Source organism: Gigantopelta aegis, chromosome 3, assembly GCF_016097555.1.
Source record: "Gigantopelta aegis isolate Gae_Host chromosome 3, Gae_host_genome, whole genome shotgun sequence".
NCBI classification, from domain to species: Eukaryota; Metazoa; Mollusca; class Gastropoda; order Neomphalida; family Peltospiridae; genus Gigantopelta; species Gigantopelta aegis.
In genome coordinates, this window is record NC_054701.1 from 30,179,449 (window position 1) to 30,200,304 (window position 20,856).

A 20,856-nucleotide genomic window follows, 5' to 3' on the forward strand; every position below is an offset into this window, starting at 1 on the left:
CTCAGATTACATTCAACACTGCAAAGTTTGTGGAATGTGTGTTAGTGAAAAAAAAAGAACTGAAATAATAAAAAACAGATAACACAACAAACAAACAACAAACAACCAGGGAATGCGGTAATATTAATACTGTCTACATATATTATTTTATACTAATCTTAAAACAACAACAACCCTCCCCCCCCCAAAAAAAAATAATTAATAATAATTAAACAACGACTATATACAAAACGCTGAGCTATCCTGTCTGTAAGCAATACATATAAACTATTTATTGTTATATCAAGGGATCTTTTATATGAACATTCCCACATATTAGGCATCTCACACCACGGTCTTTGATATACTAGTTGTTGGGCACAGGCTGGGAGGGGGACCCCGATGTATCCGACAAGGAGATTCGATCCTACAAACTAACATCATGCCAGCGCTCTACCGACTGAGCTAGATCCGCCTCACATATGGCAGTTACAGGTGGTGTAAAATAAAAGTCGTATGCCACATATGATGAAAACAGCTATCGTCGGCGAGGCAAAATCCGCTACATTGCTGGGAAGTGTATAGAAGATGAGTTTTGGGGTCGAAACTCTTCTCTGCTCAAGCAAGTTTTTTTTTTCAATACATTTTCTCGATCCCCCTATAAACTTCGCACGCCCCAGTCTAGACCTCTTCCTGCTACAATTCCCGCATACGCGCCCCAATCCTCAATACATTACCTTATTATGTGCAGTGATTTCAACACTATAATATTACAGTCCTATGCACTGTTTTAAACCTTTATACATTACCTTATTATGTGCAGTGATTTCAACACTATAATATTACAGTCCTATGCACTGTTTTAAACCTTTATATATTACCTTATTATGTGCAGTGGTTTCAACACTATAATATTACAGTCCTATGCACTGTTTTAAACCTTTATATATTACCTTATTATGTGCAGTGATTTCAACACTATAATATTACAGTCCTATGCACTGTTTTAAACCTTTATATATTACCTTATTATGTGCAGTGGTTTCAACACTATAATATTACAGTCCTATGCACTGTTTTAAACCTTTATATATTACCTTATTATGTGCAGTGGTTTCAACACTATAATAGTACAGTCCTATGCACTGGTTTTAAACATTTATATATTACTTTATTCCTCAGTGGTTTCAACACTATAATATTACAGTCCTGTGCGCTTGTTTTAACCATTATATGTTACCTTATTCCTCAGTGGTTTCAACATTATGATATTACAGTCCTGTGCGCTGGTTTTAAACCTTTATATGTTACCTTATTCCTCAGTGGTTTCAACACTATGATATTACAGTCCTGTGCGCTGGTTTTAAACCTTTATATATTACCTTATTCCGCAGTGGTTTCAACACTATGATATTACAGTCCTGTGCGCTTGTTTTAACCATTATATGTTACCTTATTCCTCAGTGGTTTCAACACTATGATATTACAGTCCTGTGCGCTGGTTTTAAACCTTTATATATTACCTTATTCCGCAGTGGTTTTAACACTATGATATTAGTCATATCCGTTGGTTTTAACCTTTATATATTACCTTATTCCACAGTGGTTTCAACACTAAAATTAGTCCTATGCACTGGTTTTAACCATTATATATTACCTTATTCCACAGTGGTTTCAACACTAAAATTAGTCCTATGCACTGGTTTTAACCATTATATATTACCTTATTCTGCAGTGGTTTCAATACTATAGCGTTACTGACCTGTACACTGGTTTTGAAATGAATACCATTACCTTATTCTGCAATCGTTTTAACACTAGGACACATCGTGTTGAAAAGAACGTCAGTTACACGCCATTCAGGTGTAAGGAAAGTAAGGAAATAAAGGGCTCGTCACACATAGCTTATTTCAATGGAATACGTGATCACTCAAGCCTGCAAAGTTGCGATGAGTAACCATACAATAAATGTATGCCAGGTCACTCAGTCACACTCGAATTAATCAAACCCACGGAACTTGTATAGATCTAGACTACATACTAAATCTCACCACATACAATAAGGGCTAAGTTCAGCCAGCGAACGTTGTGTTAACGTTCGCGAACTATTTGACTGGTTCCCGACATGGTCATTTGGTTTAAAGTGAAGCGCATAAACCAGTTTACCGGACGTTTTTTCTGCCCATGTGTCTGGCATGAAAGACCTTATAGAATGAAAATGGAAAATGGAATAGAGAATAATGCAGATACTGATTGAAGTGACTATCCTGATTTTATTAGAATAAACAGTGAATTAATCTACCCATACATAATACATCTAAGTGAGGAAACCTGTAGAATATTCAAAATATACAGTCGTGTATCGAAAAATACATTTGAGACTTGTTATGACTTACGTATTTCAAATTTTTATTGGCGATTTGTAAAAAAAGCTTTGTAACCCCACAGTCATATTATTGGCCTGAAAATGGCGGGAAAAGGGGTTTTTGGATTTTTAAAAATATCTTGATAGCTGTTAATATGTAAATATATGTAAATAATACTTAATCTTAACTGCGTTTTTTTTTTTTTTGCATAATAAATGTATCATACATATCAAGTAACAAGTTTTAATTAAACACTATTTTTGTGGAAAGTAACTTTGATATTGTAATTATGTATTATTTATTTTAAAAATATAAAACTATTTTGTTATTAAATTAGGATACACGTTCTCTAAAAAGAACACCGAGAAATTAAATTCCAAGATTAATATAGGTACTGTGTGCGGTAAACAGTATCGGTCTACAGGCTGGTAGGTACTGGGTTCGGATCCCAGTCGAGGCATGGGATTTTTAATGCAGATACCGACTCCAAATCCTGAGTGAGTGCTCCGCAAGGCTCAGTGGGTAGGTGTAAACCACTTGCACCGACCAGTGATCCATAACTGGTTCAACAAAGGCCATGGTTTGTGCTATCCTGCCTGTGGCAAGCGCAAATAAAAGATCCCTTGCTGCTAATCGGAAGAGTAGCCCATGTAGTGGCGACAGCGGGTTTCCTCTCAAAATCTGTGTGGTCCTTAACCATATGTCTGACGCCATATAACCGTAAAATAATGTGCTAAGTGCGTCGTTAAATAAAACATTTCTTTCTTTCTTTCTTTTCAGCATACAAGTCTCATATAATACTAGTTAACTTAAATTTCACATGTATTTTCGAGTGTGGCTGATCATGTAATAATACTAATTCCATATTTTTTCAGATAGCAAAGCACTGATTAGTTTCAGAGCAGGATTTTCATACAAACCGGTTCAAATAAAATTCAGCAATGGTCAAACCGTGATCTTCGATGACGTCTACCTCAACGACGGTTACGCATACAATTCACGATCAGGAAGATTTCACGCACCAATGTCTGGACTATATTTGTTTACCCTGGATGTCTTCCCAACTTCTTCAGAAATGGAGTTTAAATTAGTTAAAGACGGCAAAGCGGTAGCGTGGCTGGTTTCTAAAAATTCTGGAAGAAGAGCAAGCATCGAAACAGCGATACACCTACATAAAGACCAAGAGGTGTGGATTGTGAAGACCTCTGGTGGCAACGCCTTGCGTGACAGCCAGTTGTCAACGTTCAGTGGCGTTCTTCTTTCAGCCGACCAAGTCAGCCCTCTTGCGTCATCAATGCTGGGATAAATTTTGTAATAGACGTTCAAGTTATTGTTCATTACATTTTACTGTCTTACTGTGTTTTCAAGTTATCTATTACATTTAACTGTCACACCGTATTTTCACGTTATTATCCATTACATTTTACAATCTTACCGTATTTCCCAGTTTTTATCTATTACATTTTTCAGTCTTACCGTATTTCCCAGTTTTTATGTATTACATTTTGTTACAGTCTTACCGTATTTTGAAGTTATTATCATTTGTATTTTATGCTCTTACTATATTTTCATGTTATTATCCATTACATTTTTCAGTCTTACTGTATTCGCAAGTTCTTATCTATTACATTTTACTGTCTTACTGTTTTTTCAAGTTATTATCCATTACATTTCACAGTCTTACTTTATTTTAAAATTATTATCCATTACATGTTACTCTCTTTCTGTATTTTCAAGTTATTATCCATTACATTTTACTCTCTGTATTTTCAAGTTATTATCCATTACATTTTACTCTCTGTATTTTTATGTTATTATCCATTACATTTTACTCTGTATTTTTATGTTGTTATCCATTACATTTTACTCTCTGTATTTTCAAGTTATTATCCATTACATTTTACTCTCTGTATTTTTATGTTATTATCCATTACATTTTACTCTCTGTATTTTTATGTTATTATTCATTATATTTTACTCTCTGTATTTTCAAGTTATTATTCATTGTATTTTACTCTCTGTATTTTTATGTTATTATCCATTACATTTTACTCTCTTTCTGTATTTTCAAGTTATTATCCATTACATTTTACTCTCTTTCTGTATTTTCAAGTTATTATTCATTACATTTTACTCTCTGTATTTTTGTTATTTCATTATATTTTACTCTCTGTATTTTCAAGTTATTATCCATTACATTTTACTCTGTATTTTTATATTATTATCCATTACATTTTACTCTCTGTATTTTTATGTTATTATTCATTACATTTTACTCTCTGTATTTTCAAGTTATTATCCATTACATTTTACTCTGTATTTTTATATTATTATCCATTACATTTTACTCTCTGTATTTTTATGTTATTATTCATTACATTTTACTCTCTGTATTTTCAAGTTATTATCCATTACATTTTACTCTGTATTTTTATATTATTATCCATTACATTTTACTCTCTGTATTTTTATGTTATTATTCATTACATTTTACTCTGTGTATTTTTATGTTATTATCCATTACATTTTATTCTGTATTTTTATGTTATTATCCATTACATTTTACTCTCAGTATTTTTATGTTATTATCCATTACATTTTACTTTCTGTATTTTTATGTTATTATCCATTACATTTTACTCTCTTTCTGTATTTTCAAGTTATTATCCATTACATTTTACTCTCTGTATTTTCAAGTTAATATCCATTACATTTTACTCTCTGTATTTTCAAGTTATTATCCATTACATTTTACTCTCTGTATTTTTATGTTATTATCCATTACATTTTACTCTCTGTATTTTCAAGTTATTATCCATTACATATTACTCTCTGTATTTTCACGTTATTATCCATTACATTTTACAATCTTACCGTATTTCCCAGTTTTTATCTATTACATTTTTCAGTCTTACCGTATTTCCCAGTTTTTATGTATTACATTTTTTTACAGTCTTACCGTATTTTGAAGTTATTATCATTTGTATTTTATGCTCTTACTATATTTTCATGTTATTATCCATTACATTTTTCAGTCTTACTGTATTCGCAAGTTCTTATCTATTACATTTTACTGTCTTACTGTTTTTTCAAGTTATTATCCATTACATTTCACAGTCTTACTTTATTTTAAAATTATTATCCATTACATGTTACTCTCTTTCTGTATTTTCAAGTTATTATCCATTACATTTTACTCTCTGTATTTTCAAGTTATTATCCATTACATTTTACTTTCTGTATTTTCAAGTTATTATCCATTACATTTTACTCTCTGTATTTTCAAGTTATTATCCATTACATTTTACTCTCTGTATTTTTATGTTATTATCCATTACATTTTACTCTGTATTTTTATGTTGTTATCCATTACATTTTACTCTCTGTATTTTCAAGTTATTATCCATTACATTTTACTCTCTGTATTTTTATGTTATTATCCATTACATTTTACTCTCTGTATTTTTATGTTATTATTCATTATATTTTACTCTCTGTATTTTCAAGTTATTATTCATTGTATTTTACTCTCTGTATTTTTATGTTATTATCCATTACATTTTACTCTCTTTCTGTATTTTCAAGTTATTATCCATTACATTTTACTCTCTTTCTGTATTTTCAAGTTATTATTCATTACATTTTACTCTCTGTATTTTTGTTATTTCATTATATTTTACTCTCTGTATTTTCAAGTTATTATCCATTACATTTTACTCTGTATTTTTATATTATTATCCATTACATTTTACTCTCTGTATTTTTATGTTATTATTCATTACATTTTACTCTCTGTATTTTCAAGTTATTATCCATTACATTTTACTCTGTATTTTTATATTATTATCCATTACATTTTACTCTCTGTATTTTTATGTTATTATTCATTACATTTTACTCTCTGTATTTTCAAGTTATTATCCATTACATTTTACTCTGTATTTTTATATTATTATCCATTACATTTTACTCTCTGTATTTTTATGTTATTATTCATTACATTTTACTCTGTGTATTTTTATGTTATTATCCATTACATTTTATTCTGTATTTTTATGTTATTATCCATTACATTTTACTCTCAGTATTTTTATGTTATTATCCATTACATTTTACTCTCTGTATTTTTATGTTATTATCCATTACATTTTACTCTCTTTCTGTATTTTCAAGTTATTATCCATTACATTTTACTCTCTGTATTTTCAAGTTATTATCCATTACATTTTACTCTCTGTATTTTCAAGTTATTATCCATTACATTTTACTCTCTGTATTTTTATGTTATTATCCATTACATTTTACTCTCTGTATTTTCAAGTTATTATCCATTACATATTACTCTCTGTATTTTCAAGTTATTATCCATTACATTTTACTCTCTTTCTGTATTTTCATGTTATTATCCATTATATTTTACATTACATGTATCGGTATTGCCACCAAATAACAACCCCAAATGATAGTAAACAGTTTACATGCATTTGTTTTAATTTGAGTGGGATTTAGCTCAGTAGTGTTGTTTCACGCATTTCCATATAGTGCTCCACGACTGGTATATCAAAGGTGAGCTGTCCTATGACCTGTGAGAAAGTGAATATATAAGACCCGCTGTTACTAATCGGTAAGAGTAGTATAGGCAGCATATAAGACTCCATCATATGTGGTCATGTGGGATAGAAAAAATATATTCTCGGTAGTGAAAATTTTGACCTGGGACGAGGCTTACCGAGTCCCATGGTCGAAATGTTCACCACCGAGGGTGTACTTTTTCTATCCCACATGACCGCATATGATGGAGTCTTTTTTTTTCTTACATAGCTTTCTTTCATAGGATAGCTCTGTCCTGAGGATGAGAGAAAAAGGTTTCCTCTTTCACTAGATCAAGTGTACAAAAGTTAATCACCTAACAGCCGCAATTAATATACTGAAAAGCACAGTAAACGTGAAGATGTTAATATACGTGATGCAGTTTATTCGATAAGGGGCCGTCCATAATTTTCAAAATTTTCACAAGTGTACAAAGACCACCCCCCCCCCCCCTAAAAGTGTACATCCCCAAAAGAAAAATGTTTATCGACATTTTTCATTTTCAAAACAAGTGTACACTGGGCCCTTAACCCCCTCCCCACATCCCGCGTACGGTTTGTACGCTCGTGAAAATGTTGAAAATTATTGACGGTCCCTAAACGGACTGCTGCAATAAGCCTAAAATGTACGCAACATATTGGTGATTTTAAAAGATACAAAACCTAAGGGGCTTCAAACTGAATTAATTTAAAGAAATTAAAGAAAACTAAATTAATAAATGCGTTTCTTTTGTTGTTCGGTATAATTATGTGCTGGGTTTTGTCATGAAACAAAACTTTCATCTCCGTTCTTGTTTCCTCAAACCCTCCACAACGAAAGTATAGACATATTCCACAAAAATCAAAGCAGCAAAGCCGTTAGTATATTATTATCTAGGGTCGGGTCTCTATAGTATGTAAACAGTATAAACTGTTATCTCGATTGTACCTAGCTTGACCTTGACCTCGAGGAATAAAGATAAGGATCCATGTCCAGCTGTTGTTTGAAAGAATTGTAAATTGGCAGACGAGATCTTCGTGGTTAACATATTGGGTCTTGGTGCGGACATTATAAGCAAGGCTAATGGCGTCTTCCATCCTGTTTTGGGTTTTCAGTTTTTTCACAATGAGTATGGTATGTCCGGCCTCTGGAGAATTTGCCACGAAACAGGATCTGGAGGTCCTGAAATACAGAATTCAATCACTGGAAACCAGTAAACACGACCTAGAAATCAAAGTGCAGTCACTGGAAGCACAGCTGAAAACAAAAGAAGGTTTGGTTATTTATGGTTATGAGATTTTATACCATACCAACATGGGGATTTCTACATTTACTTCACTGTCCCTAGTTGCCGACTTTCATTTGGAGCTGTTACAATGTGTTCGTTATGTTGGCATTCGTCGTGGTGGTTTTGCATGGATGTCTCTCTTCGTAGCTCTCCACACTGTTTTATGGATGCTTTCAGAATTTGTGCAACATCCGTGTTTCATTTATTTGCATTTGTTTTCATCTTGGGGTGTCGTTAAGCTTTAATAAGCGTTAATTAATCATTCATTTCTTCATTACTTCCTTCTTTCATTCATTCATTCCATTCATTTATTTCGGTACTATACCGAATTAAATGAATGAATAGGTGAATGAATGAATCAATCAATTTAAGAATTAATTAATAATTGATTGAATGAATAGGTGAATGAATGAATCAATCAATTTAAGAATTAATTAAAAATTGATTGAATGAATGAATGAATAGGTGAATGAATGAATTAATCAATTTAAGAATTAATTAATAATTGATTGAATGAATGAATGAATAGGTGAATGAATGAATCAATCAATTTAAGAATTAATTAATAATTGATTGAATGAATGAATGGCCGAATGTGTATCATTATTTTCATGTGCGATTAGTTTGACTGTCTCAAAAACGAAAAACGTAGCAATGGTTGGTATAGTACAATATATCTATAAAAAAACCCAGTAAAGGCCTGTTAAAGGAGCAGTCTCAAAGTTGCATAATGAACAAAAATATCTATTCTAATTTTTTACATCTGTACAAATTCTACTTTGAATTGTATGTCTACAAAAAATTACATCAAAATAATTTCATAAACTTTTTTTTCGTGAATTTTATGCTTTTTGCCTAAGATTCTTAAGGAAACCACTGTTTACGCCTATTGGCAATGCGTTACAATTTTGATATTCCCGAGTTAATTAAGCAAAATTTATACATGGGATTGTTTTATTTGTAGATGCGTGTAAAAATAGTGATATATGAGATTTACAACTTCAAGAATGTAACTTTAACATGATTATTTATTTGTTCGTTTTTGTGGGGCGGGGTCGGTCTAGATCTAGGCCAGTCGATAGAGCAATAGCCTGAGGTGCTTGCGTAGTAAATCGAACCGCCAATTATCTGATTGGGTTTTTCCATCCCAACCCGTGCCCCGCGACTGGTATATCACAGACCATGGTATGTCCTGTCCAGTCTGTGGGAAAGTGCATATAAAAAATCCCTTGCTACTAATAGAAAAATGTAGCGGGTTTTCTTTAAGACTTCGTGTTAAAAATTACCAAATGTGCTCTAGTGGTGTCGTTAAACAAAAACAAACTTAACTTTTGTTCCTTTCGTACTTTTCAGACCGAACACCCCTGATTGCTTTCAGGGCGGGATTTGCGCAGGATCCGGTTCCGGTAAAATTCCACAACGGTCAGATTATAATCTTCGATAAAGTTTACCGTAACGATGGCAACTCATACAACGAACACTCCGGAATGTTTCACGCACCAGTTTCTGGACTATATTCATTTACTGTGCAAATTTTCCCAAATGCGTCAGGCATTTTTTTCGAAATGGTTAAAGATGGTAAATTAATAACAGTCTTACTCGTCAAAGGAGGAGAAACGGGAAGCGCACAAACAGTAATGTATCTCAAATCAGGCCAGGAAGTTTGGGTTGTGGATATTTTCGGTACTAATGACTCAATACGTGGACACGAGTTGTCAATGTTCAGCGGTTTTCTTATTAGAGCCAGCAACAATCCCCACATTACGAACGGAGGGCCATCTGTGGTGGGATAGAACAGGGCCCGTGACTTTAAAAGTGTAGAGACAAGACTCACATTTTTAATGACGTCTCATGCATGCAATTGGTATGCATGGTGTTGTCATGACATTAAAGTATCAGACTCTGTCAGAGTCTTGAATCTAGACTAAATGGCCAGAACTGCTAATATTTCTAATATTTCAAGTCTTCATTGCTGTTATATATTATAACCTATTGCAGAAGGTGTAATAAAATAACATTTGCAATGGATACTGACTTGTAATTGTATCATTTGCATCTGGTTTTTGTAGTAGGATGTAGCTTAGTTGTATAAAGATCGCTTGAGATGCGATGAGTCGTAAGATCGAATACCCTCGGCGGACTCGGTTTTTTTTTTTTAGCGTTCCTCAGGTCTAGTATGTCACAAAAGCGGTCATGTGCATATGACAAGACCCATTTCCACAGCAACCTGTGTTACAGCAGCGAATTTCCCCTCACTTCAAACCACAAGTCGCAGTAACCGTACCTTAAACACCAAATAACCGAATGTATCCCTTTTCCCTCACTTTAAACCATGAATAGCAGTAACCGTACCGTAAACACCAAATAACCGAATGTGTTCCTTTCCCCTATTTTACAATTTCCCCCTAACTTTCAATATGAAAAAGAAAAAAAACCTCTTTATCTAAATCCCATTCAAACTAGGGCATAATGTCTAACTGAAACAATTGATTAAAGAGAAGCGAATTGATACGATCAAATACATGAAGTCAGCACGAGAGAACCTAAAGGGACATTCCTGAGTTTGCTGCATTGTAAGATGCGTTCGACTAATAAAATATTTCTATGATTGAACTTTTTTATAATATCAGTGTTTGTATATTCAATTGGTTTCTGGTCGTCTTAATATTTGTAAGAAGCCCAAACTGGATTTTGTTTTTAAATAATAATAATATTTTAGGAAATAGAATGTAATTTAACCTAGTACAAATATTAGAACGACCAGAAACACGTTTAATATACAGCCACAATCGTTAAAAAGTCTCTTTTAGTCGATAACATCTTAAAAATTGCAGGAATGTCCCTTTAAGAAATGGAATTAAAGAAGATGACTTTCAGACATTCTTTCGACAATAGCAAAAATAATGGAACAAGTGTGTATGGGCAGAAGAGTACCTTTTAGGATCTTAAGTACTTCTTATGGTTTTAATATTAAATGTTGCTACTGTTAATGTAGCAACATTGCTAAATTAAATTTAATGGAGCTTTTGTTTTTAAAAATATATTCATAAAAGGTTGCTATTTCGAATACCAAGATGTCCACCGTGAAACCAATCTCCATTTTGTATACCGATTTACAGATGGTATCTAAATGTATTGAATGTTCTCAAATCAAATCCCACAGACGATACTTGTAACATACGTAGCTAAAACTGCTACCCACAACTTATCAATAGACGTATATACCATGGATATAAATACTACCACCCCTCACCTTTAAAATAAATCAGAAAAACAAGTGGGTTAAGCTGCTCGTTTCAAACATAACGAGTAGCGTCTATGACCACCTTAGTTCCGCACAGAAATTGTCATGCTACTTTTAGTAGGGCCCCGCGCACGTTTCAAGCCCAACGGTACACATTTTATCAAAATGAACACTAACGTTTATCACCAATGGCAGGACTGGTAGCCTCAACTGTGGAAACTATTTGGTGTATGGCTACCTTTAGATTATAACATGAAAGAATACAACTGACTAAACAGTTTTTACGTTAATGTACAGCCGTACAAGGCCATACAATTGCATCACTTTTGTTTTAGTTTACGTTTAGATTTAGTCTGCTATCATAGAAATAACATTGGTATTTGCTTCAAATATAACAAGGTGCACGGGCAAATGAGTCTTTCTCTCCGCCATCATTACGACGACGACCATTATCACCACCACTATCACAATCCTACTGCTTTTATTTTGTTTCATTGTATATTTCCATGTAGTTTCGAGAAAACAATTTTATCATTTGCAGCTGTTGTTTCAAATATCATGATAAGAAATAAAAGTAAAAAGGCTTAAAGGCACGTTGTTAGATCACACCATTGGTTTTGGCACAGACAACTAGGAAGACCTAAAATATGACATCTCCGCTTGTGTGTTTTGTATTCTGTCTTTTCATCATATGTGTGTTGGCCCAGCTACACCCTGGAGAAGAGTTTGTCACAAAAGAAGATCTGCAGGTCTTAATATCCAGAATTCAGTCTCAGGAGACCAAACTTCAATCACAAGAAACCAAAATTCAATTGCTGGAAACAAAACTTCAATTTCAGGAAACTAAAATTCAATCACAGGAAGCACAATTAAAGACAAAACAAGGTTTGGTTATTTATATCATAGCATATCTAATAAATCATTAGTAGTTATGTAAGATAAGGACAATATGCAAAATAATATACATGATATATACTTATAGCATTGTGATCCATACATGATTGTTTTTTTCTCAATATTATTCAGTCCTGTCGAAGATATTAAATTGATGCTAGCAGTGGGGATGGGATTGAGACAGATGTAGTGTCATACATGTGTAACCGTCTTGTTTTTCGGGTTACCTTTGTTTGTAATAACTACTCTGGGGGATGTAGATGGGAGCAACTGGAGTCAGCCTAGTTATAAAATGAAGAGAGAATGAATCGAGCGTATATCGTCTTTATTGCGGAATCAGATATGTTTCTACATGGCAATACATACGTTTTGACTAACAAATAGAAATATTACATTTGCCACGAAATGTAATAATAAATGCTTATTCATTGTAATAATAAGTAGTATGAATAGATAATAAGTAACATATGTGTATATAAGGCATGTTACCATTTATACGTGCGTGTAACTAACGCATAATGCGTGTAACCATCAACACATGTTATGTTCTAAGGTATGTGTACAGCATAGAAATATATAAACATGAATGTGAGATCGACATAGATAATAACTGCATAAAAATAAACATTGTACGAAATATACAGTAAAAATGACTTACCTAGTTATAAAATGAAGAGAGAATGAATCGAGCGTATATCGTCTTTATTGCGGAATCAGATGTGTGCGTCTGAAGCATGTCATGTCATGTCATAGGGTTTTACGTGCACATTCAGAACAAGCTGTTGTAGCGCACGCCTGTCGTGGGCACAAGAGCAGGCCAGGAAAGGTGAGGGGAGGGGAGAGGAGGGACCGCCTGCATTGGCAGGTGCAAGGGAGCACCAGCAGCCCGATCAAATCGGTAGCAGGCGGGTGGGGGTGATGGTGGTGCTATGGAATTTGAATGGAGCAGTTAAATGCCAAAGAGAAAAGGGTGCGCAATTTTGATTGAGGGAATTTGGCGCAATTTTGAACGGTCGGTCGAAAGGTAAATGGCCGAGCTAATATAGGTTTTGATATTAGTGAATCGAGAGTAGCTCTGAAGCACATTTGCGACTTGCTTAAATATAGCTCGATTCATATGGTTACGTAAACGTGTTATTTCTTGATTAAAGGTTATATTGCTAATGGCGACATACTGTCTAGGTAATGTTTTGTGTGTGTGTCGCCTATCAGTATAAACCCTTCATTTTGTTTAATTAATGTATAGTTGATTGGCGTACTTGCTGCCGTCTTTAAGTTTATCCCTGTTAATTTGTTTACTGTATTCATTGCTGATTAACGTTGCTGGCGTAATTAGCCGCCGGTTGTTAACTGATAAGTCTTACTCTTGTTTATTGCTGCACTGTATTGTCAGCGTTACGTGTTTTGTGCAGGTCTGCCTTGGGGTGGTAAATGACACTGTGATACATGTATAGGTATTACCGACAGCGTAGTGCACTTTTCTTTCTCTTTTTTTAGATCGCACACCCTTGATTAGTTTCAGAGCTGGATTTGTACATGATCCAGTTCCGTTAAAATTCAGCAATGGTCAGATCGTTATTTTCGACAAAGTTTACCTCAACGATGGCAACGCGTACATCGCACACTCGGGCATGTTTCACGCACCAGTTTCTGGATTGTATATATTCACTCTGCATGTTTTGCCATCTTCTTCAGAAATGGAATTTCAAATAATTAAACATGGTGTGCAAGTTGCATACATGGTCTCTACTAGATCGGCAGGTACGGAAAGCATGCAAACAGTAACACACCTTCACAAAGGTCAGGATGTTTGGATTGTGAAGCACTGGGGTGGCGATACATTACGTGGTTACGACTTGACTACTTTCAGTGGCTTTCTGCTCCGAACAGACGATAACAACTCTCTTGTTTCAAATGGAGGATCACTCGTCGTGGGATAGCTTTATGTTGTTAGACCATGTATCATTGATGATACAATTATATTAAAAGTATTTGAATGAATGACTGATGTAGCTCACTTTTACTTGTTGACAAGTGGGGTTTTTTCTGCAATGCAATGTATTTATTGGAATGGAATGAAATATGTTTAACGACACCTCAGTACATTTACGACTATAACTACTTGGTGCCTAATACGGTTATTTCGACATTAAAAGAGAACACCCACTGTTGGCACATAGGCTACTCCTAACTATAACACAGCAAGGAATCCTTTACATGTAGTTCATCATAGACAGGACTGTAATTACCACAGCCTTTGATATATCAGCCGTTACATTGATTGGGACAGGAGAAAAACTTGGGTTCACTGAGGACGATCGATCCTCATATGGATAGCACGGAGGTATTTTAAAGAGTTTTGTTTCAGATTTAATTTTTTGTCTGCTTGTTTGTTTGGGGTTGTTAGGGGGGGGGGGGGGGTCGTGTGTGGGTGGAAGCCTTTCAAATTTATGAACTTTCAGTGGTCGTTTTTCTTGGAAGATGAAGATATTTTATGGCAAGCCGCATCTCTACCACTAATGAGCCTCTTACGTCACTGAGCATCCAGAAACTCCATCTGAAAAGAATGCCTACATCATCTGAATACCTGATTTAGAATGTTCACCACATAACGTTGATATTATAGCACAAAGGAATTATTGCTATACCATAAGCAGCATATTCCCCAGATATTTGTCCCATTGAACACTTTTGGATAGGAATACAACAAACTGAATACGGACAAGTACGACCATGATTAAACCTCGAGATGACCCACTAGAACTTAAAAGTCTTGTTTTAAAGAAATAAATTAGTGATCGATCCGAATATTCTTTCGCTAATTTGGAATTCGAAATATTCGAATAATATTTTCAAATATTTGAATATCTGGAGTTTTCAGGTCAGATGGAAAAAATTACTCTAAATTAGATTAATAATGCGGTTACTTTTAATTATAAGATCAGTCCTGCATGCTGCTTGCCTAGCGCAATGAGTTGGGAACATAAAACATGTCTGGAGTTTCAGAATACAGTAGTGACGTCATGTGGGTGGCCGAAATTCACAAAAAAAGTAGTTTCGATAACACGGGAATGGGGTTCATGAACACTAATCAATATGTCAATTTCAAATCTTATAAACAAGAATTAAAACAAATCTCTACGATCAATTGATACAACAGTAGTTTTTCGAACATTATAACAATTTTTAAATGCCAATTTTAAACATTATTCAAAATTTTAATTCGAAACCATTTTTGACGAGATTATCGTACCAAAATGATACGGCATAACTAAATTGCTTACTTCAGATTTAGAAACAGGTATATAGATTAAAATGCTATGTAAACTTTTTAATACTGATATTGGAGATGAACATCATTATTTATTCAATTGTAAAAATCTGAGTAAGGTTGAGACGAACACAACCCAATGATATGATAAAACATATATAAACATCACTAGATATTTGTGTTGATGCGTGTTCTTGTCATGTATATTAACTATGTATTTGCACTATCCTCTTGTTACATATTGTAATGTGTCTGAGTGTTGTTAAATAAATCCACCCGAATCCGTTCAGTCGACAATTCATAGCTCGTCTCGAAATAGTGTAGAGCTGAGCACTGTTAGAATGCTATATTTTCTAGCACAAAACCCCCAGGAAAAACAAAGCTAACAAAAATCAACAACAACATGTGAACTGATCTGGTGGATTTCTGTATGAGTTCCCGGTGCATATATTTTTGGTGTTGTTCATATTTTGATATTTGTATTGATCATCTTGAGAAGTCAAAACGTATACCTAGGTTAGCTACCAATCACTACTGCATTATGATTTTTGTTTGTTTTCGTTCGTAACTAAGCTTTTTGGTTGTTATTAATAGTGTATTACACAAGTCAAACTATAAAAACATCGTTAATTTAATGACACCCTTGTTGTGTAGTTGGTATTCGAATATTCGCTCGTTATTTCCATCGAATATTCGAATACCATTTCCACGTCGAATATCGAACACTAAATAAATGAATATACGAGATGAGATGTGGGAAAACATATTTTGCTGAAGCGAGAAGTTGCAGATGGTTGGGGTTTTGTTATATGAAGAATTTACCTTTTACATAATACTTAAGAAACACTGATTAAATCAAATAGTAAAACTGTACCGACCATAATCTATGTGTGTTTACCATGGCATTTGTACTGAACATCAAGCGATCATCTCTTCTGATTTTGGTAACGTAGTGGTAAAAACATCAGCGTTAAAGCTGGTAGATACTGGGTTCGCTGCTGTTCTGTCTGTGGGAGATGCATATACAAGATCCCTGTACCAGGGTTTCTCTTAAGACTACGAGTAAAAAATTACCATATATTTGAGATCCAATAACCGATGAATAATAAATGATTGTGCTGCTCTAGTGGTGCCGTTAAACAAAACAAGCTTTAACTTTCTTCTTCATTCCCATGTACATCTTCACGTCAATATAAAATAATACTACTTCTGGAACGGGTGAGCTTTGAAACCACATAATGGAACAATGATTATATTTCAGGATCCATGAATTTTCCTCTCGAGCCCATGCATAAGTAAATAGTATGGTGTTGTTTAAGCTTTTTTCCAGATCTTGACAATTACAATTGAATTTTTCACCTTTTTTGGCAGATTCACATAGAACATAATAGAGGAAGATTGCTACATTACATGTTTGGTTCCCTTGATTTACTAAAAGGCTGTGATGGGTTATATGGCGCCAGTCACTGATGATACATTTGGGGTTTACCATACATTCTACAAAGCCTAAGGTCGTGTACAAATTTAGAGATATGTTAAGTGGCTCTCCCATTTAGTTTGACTATGGTTATTGCGTTAATTAATGTTTTAAATTATAGTTTGTTTTGTTTAATAAACCACTAGATTAATCAAACGCCGGCTATTTTATGTCAAACATTTTATAATTCTGATAGTCTTCAGAAACAAATTCGCATTAGTAGTATATATATAGCACACACACACACACACGCACGCACGCACGCACGCACGCACACAGCCACACACACACACACACATACATTCTCTCACACACACAACCATACACAGCCACACACACACGCACATACATTCTCTCACACACACGCACGCACATACATTCTCTCTCTCACACACGCATACATACACACACACGCACATACATTCTCTCTCACACACATACACACGCACATACATTCTCTCGCGCACACACACGCATACATACACACACAAATACACATATACACACACATACACACACGCACATACATTCTCTCGCGCACACACACGCATACATACACACACAAATACACATATACACACACATACACACGCACATACATTCTCTCGCGCACACACACGCATACATACACACACAAATACACATATACACATACATACACACGCACATACATACATACACACACAAATACACATATACACATACATACACATACACATACATACACATACACATACATACACATACATACACATACATACATACACATACATACATATACACATACATACACACATACATACATACATACACACACACAACATTCGATCCTATTCAGGCTTAAAATGGTTGCAACATGTTTTTCTTTTTAAAATATATTATCTCAAGCCCCCTTGCTACTTTAGAAGAGAGGTGCCAGCCACACAGAAGGATTTTCTATTCGTGTATATATATATAATTACAGTCGTAAAAAACTATCTTAAGTCGGCAACATGACATACACATTCATACAACATTTGAATACCGAGTTGACTATTTTCGGTACCAGTGACTCAATACGTGGCTACGAGTTGTCAATGTTCAGTGGTTTTCTCGTTAGAGCCAGCAACAACCCTCACATTACGAACAGATGGTCATCTGTGGTGGGGTAGAACTTTAAAACTGTAGAGACAAGACTTAAATCTTCATCGACGTCTCATGCATGCAATTTTGACATTAAAGGCTCAAACTCAATTACAGTCTTGAATTTAGACTCAGTTTTAAAAGCACCAAACCAGAACTGCTAACACAATTCTGCATTGCTGTCATGTCTTATAATCTGTCACTTACGTTCTAATGAAAGAACGCTTTTGTAATAGATAACAGTTTATAGTTGTATCATTTACATCTGGAGTTTTATTAGTAGGATGCAGCTCAGTTGTGGAGCGATCGCCAGAGTCGTAGGATTATTGGCGGACTCGGGGTTTTTAGCGTCTCAACCAGACTCAGACGCTTGGTGTGTCACAAAAGCTGCCGTGGACATATAACAAGACCTCTTGCCACGGTAACCTATATGACGGCAGCGAATTTCCGATCACTTCAAACCAAGAGTCGGAGTTAACCATACCGTAAACATCAATAACCGAATGTGTTCCTTTCCCTTATTTTACAAGTTTCCCCATATTTTTACAAATGAAATGGAAAAAAGCTCTTTATTTAAATTTAATTCATACTAGGGCACAATGTTTCTACCTGAAACAGTTGCGAAAGAGAAGCAAATTGATACGATCAAAGACATCAAGTCACTACAAGAGACGTTATGAAGGGAATTAAACGAAGAATACTTTCAGTCATTCTTTCGGAACAATGGAATACGTGTGCATGTGCAGAGAAGTACTTCTTAGAGTATTAATATTAATGTTTCAATTGTTTAATGTAACAACATTGTTAAATTAAATTTGTGAAAGATTTCTTTTACGTTTTTCAGCATTTAAAATCTGGATGTAGCCAGCAACAATTATGATAAAATATATACCTAACTGGTGGCTATTTCGAAAACCAAGATGGCCACCGTTAGACCAATCTCCACTTTACAATCATGCTTTTGTTGTTCGTTTAAGGTTTACAGATGATATCTAAATATATTGGATGTTCTAATCATTTGGTACCTACAGGACTTTAGATCATGACGTGACAAAATACAACTGACTAAACAGTGTTCACGTTAAAGTACGGCCGTTCGAAGCCAAATCATTACATCACTTTTGTTTTAGTTTACGTTTAGATTTAGTCTGCCATCAAAGAAGCTATATTGGTATTTTTATTTTTAATGACGAATTATTGCTGGAAATATAACAGGGTTGCACGTGCAAATAAGTCTCTCTCTCTGTCTCTCTCTCTCTCTCTCTCTCTCTCTCTCTCTCTCTCTCTCTCTCTCTCTCTCTCTCTCTCCGCCACCATTACGACGACGAGGACGACCACCACTACTACAACCCTACTGATTTTGTTTTGTTTCGTTGTATATTCCCATGTGGTTGCGAGAAAATAGTTTTATCGTTTGCAGCTGTTGTTTCAAATATAATGATAAGAAAAGACACGTTGTTGGATCACACCATTGGTTTTGGCACTGACTGACTATTATAAATACACAACAGTATGACGTCTCCGCTCCTATGTTTTGTATTCTGCCTTTTCATCATGTGCGTTCTGGCTCAGCTACACCCTGGAGAAGAGTTTGCCACAAAGGAAGACCTAAGGGTCCTAATATCCAGAATCCAGTCTCAGGATGCCAAAATTCAATCACAGGAAACCAAAATTCAGTCACTGGAAGCACAATTAAAGGCAAAACAAGGTTTGTTATTTAATTCATATCAAATAATAATTATTACAGTTATAGTGTAAGATATGTTTAATAAGCATTGTTCGAAATAATACACATACACATGCATATACATATTCATTATAACGATATTCTTATGACATAAGGTTAGAACTGACAAACGTATGACGGTATGTAATGGTTAAACAGTCTTATTTGGCTTTTCTTTATCATTAGTCAGGCCTGTTGAAGGTAATGTTGAAGCTGGCAGAGGGGATGTGGCGGACGTAGTCATATATATATATATATATATTACTGATAGCGTAGTGTACTTCTCTTTTTTTCAGATCGCACGACGCTGATTAGTTTCAGAGCTGGATTTGTACATGATCCAGTCCCGTTAAAATTCAGCAACGGTCAGATCGTTATTTTCGACAAAGTTTACCTCAACGATGGCAACGCGTACATCGCACACTCGGGCATGTTTCACGCACCAGTTTCTGGACTGTATATATTTACTCTGCATGTTTTGCCATCGTCTTCAGAAATGGAATTTAGTATAATTAAAGATGGTACACCAGTAGCATACATGGTCTCCACTAGTTCGGGAGGAACGGAAAGCATCCAAACAGTGATACACCTTCACAAAGGGCAAGAAGTTTGGATTGTGAAGCACTGGGGTGGCGACACTTTACGTGGCTACCAGTTAACTACTTTCAGTGGCTTTCTCCTTAGAACTGACGATGACAACACTCTTGTTTCAAACGGAGGATCACTCGTCGTGGGATAGCTCTACGTCATTAAATCATGTATCAAGATATAATTAAATAAAAATATTTGAATGAGTATTTATTTGTTTTCTTTATTTTGTTATTTTTTGTATTTTGGTTGGGATGTTTTTGTATTTGTTTTTATTTTTTTATTTTTTTGTTTGTTTGTTTTTCGTCAGCGCCCCTCAAAATTTGTGAAAT

At 34.5% G+C, this 20,856-nt stretch overlaps 2 protein-coding genes across 2 annotated transcripts; both read left to right on the forward strand.

The window, feature by feature from the left end:
* The first annotated feature begins 8,045 nt into the window (after positions 1 to 8,045).
* Positions 8,046 to 9,995, forward strand: LOC121368590 (complement C1q-like protein 4). Its single transcript, XM_041493329.1, has 2 exons — positions 8,046 to 8,187; positions 9,556 to 9,995. Exons 1-2 carry the CDS (start codon positions 8,046 to 8,048, stop codon positions 9,993 to 9,995), a joined length of 582 nt encoding a protein of 193 aa, XP_041349263.1.
* Positions 9,996 to 19,764: 9,769 nt separating this feature from the next.
* On the forward strand, positions 19,765 to 20,675 carry LOC121368591 (complement C1q tumor necrosis factor-related protein 3-like). Its single transcript, XM_041493330.1, has 2 exons — positions 19,765 to 19,918; positions 20,233 to 20,675. Exons 1-2 carry the CDS (start codon positions 19,765 to 19,767, stop codon positions 20,673 to 20,675), a joined length of 597 nt encoding a protein of 198 aa, XP_041349264.1.
* Positions 20,676 to 20,856: the final 181 nt, after the last annotated feature.

Excerpts from the sequence above, each read along its gene's own strand:
- LOC121368590 (XM_041493329.1), top strand. The coding sequence starts at position 8,046 with ATGGTATGTCCGGCCTCTGGAGAATTTGCCACGAAACAGGATCTGGAG. Across the intron at positions 8,188-9,555 it reads ACAGCTGAAAACAAAAGAAG|ACCGAACACCCCTGATTGCT; the intron begins GTTTGGTTATTT and ends CGTACTTTTCAG.
- LOC121368591 (XM_041493330.1), top strand. The coding sequence starts at position 19,765 with ATGTGCGTTCTGGCTCAGCTACACCCTGGAGAAGAGTTTGCCACAAAG. Across the intron at positions 19,919-20,232 it reads ACAATTAAAGGCAAAACAAG|ATCGCACGACGCTGATTAGT; the intron begins GTTTGTTATTTA and ends TCTTTTTTTCAG.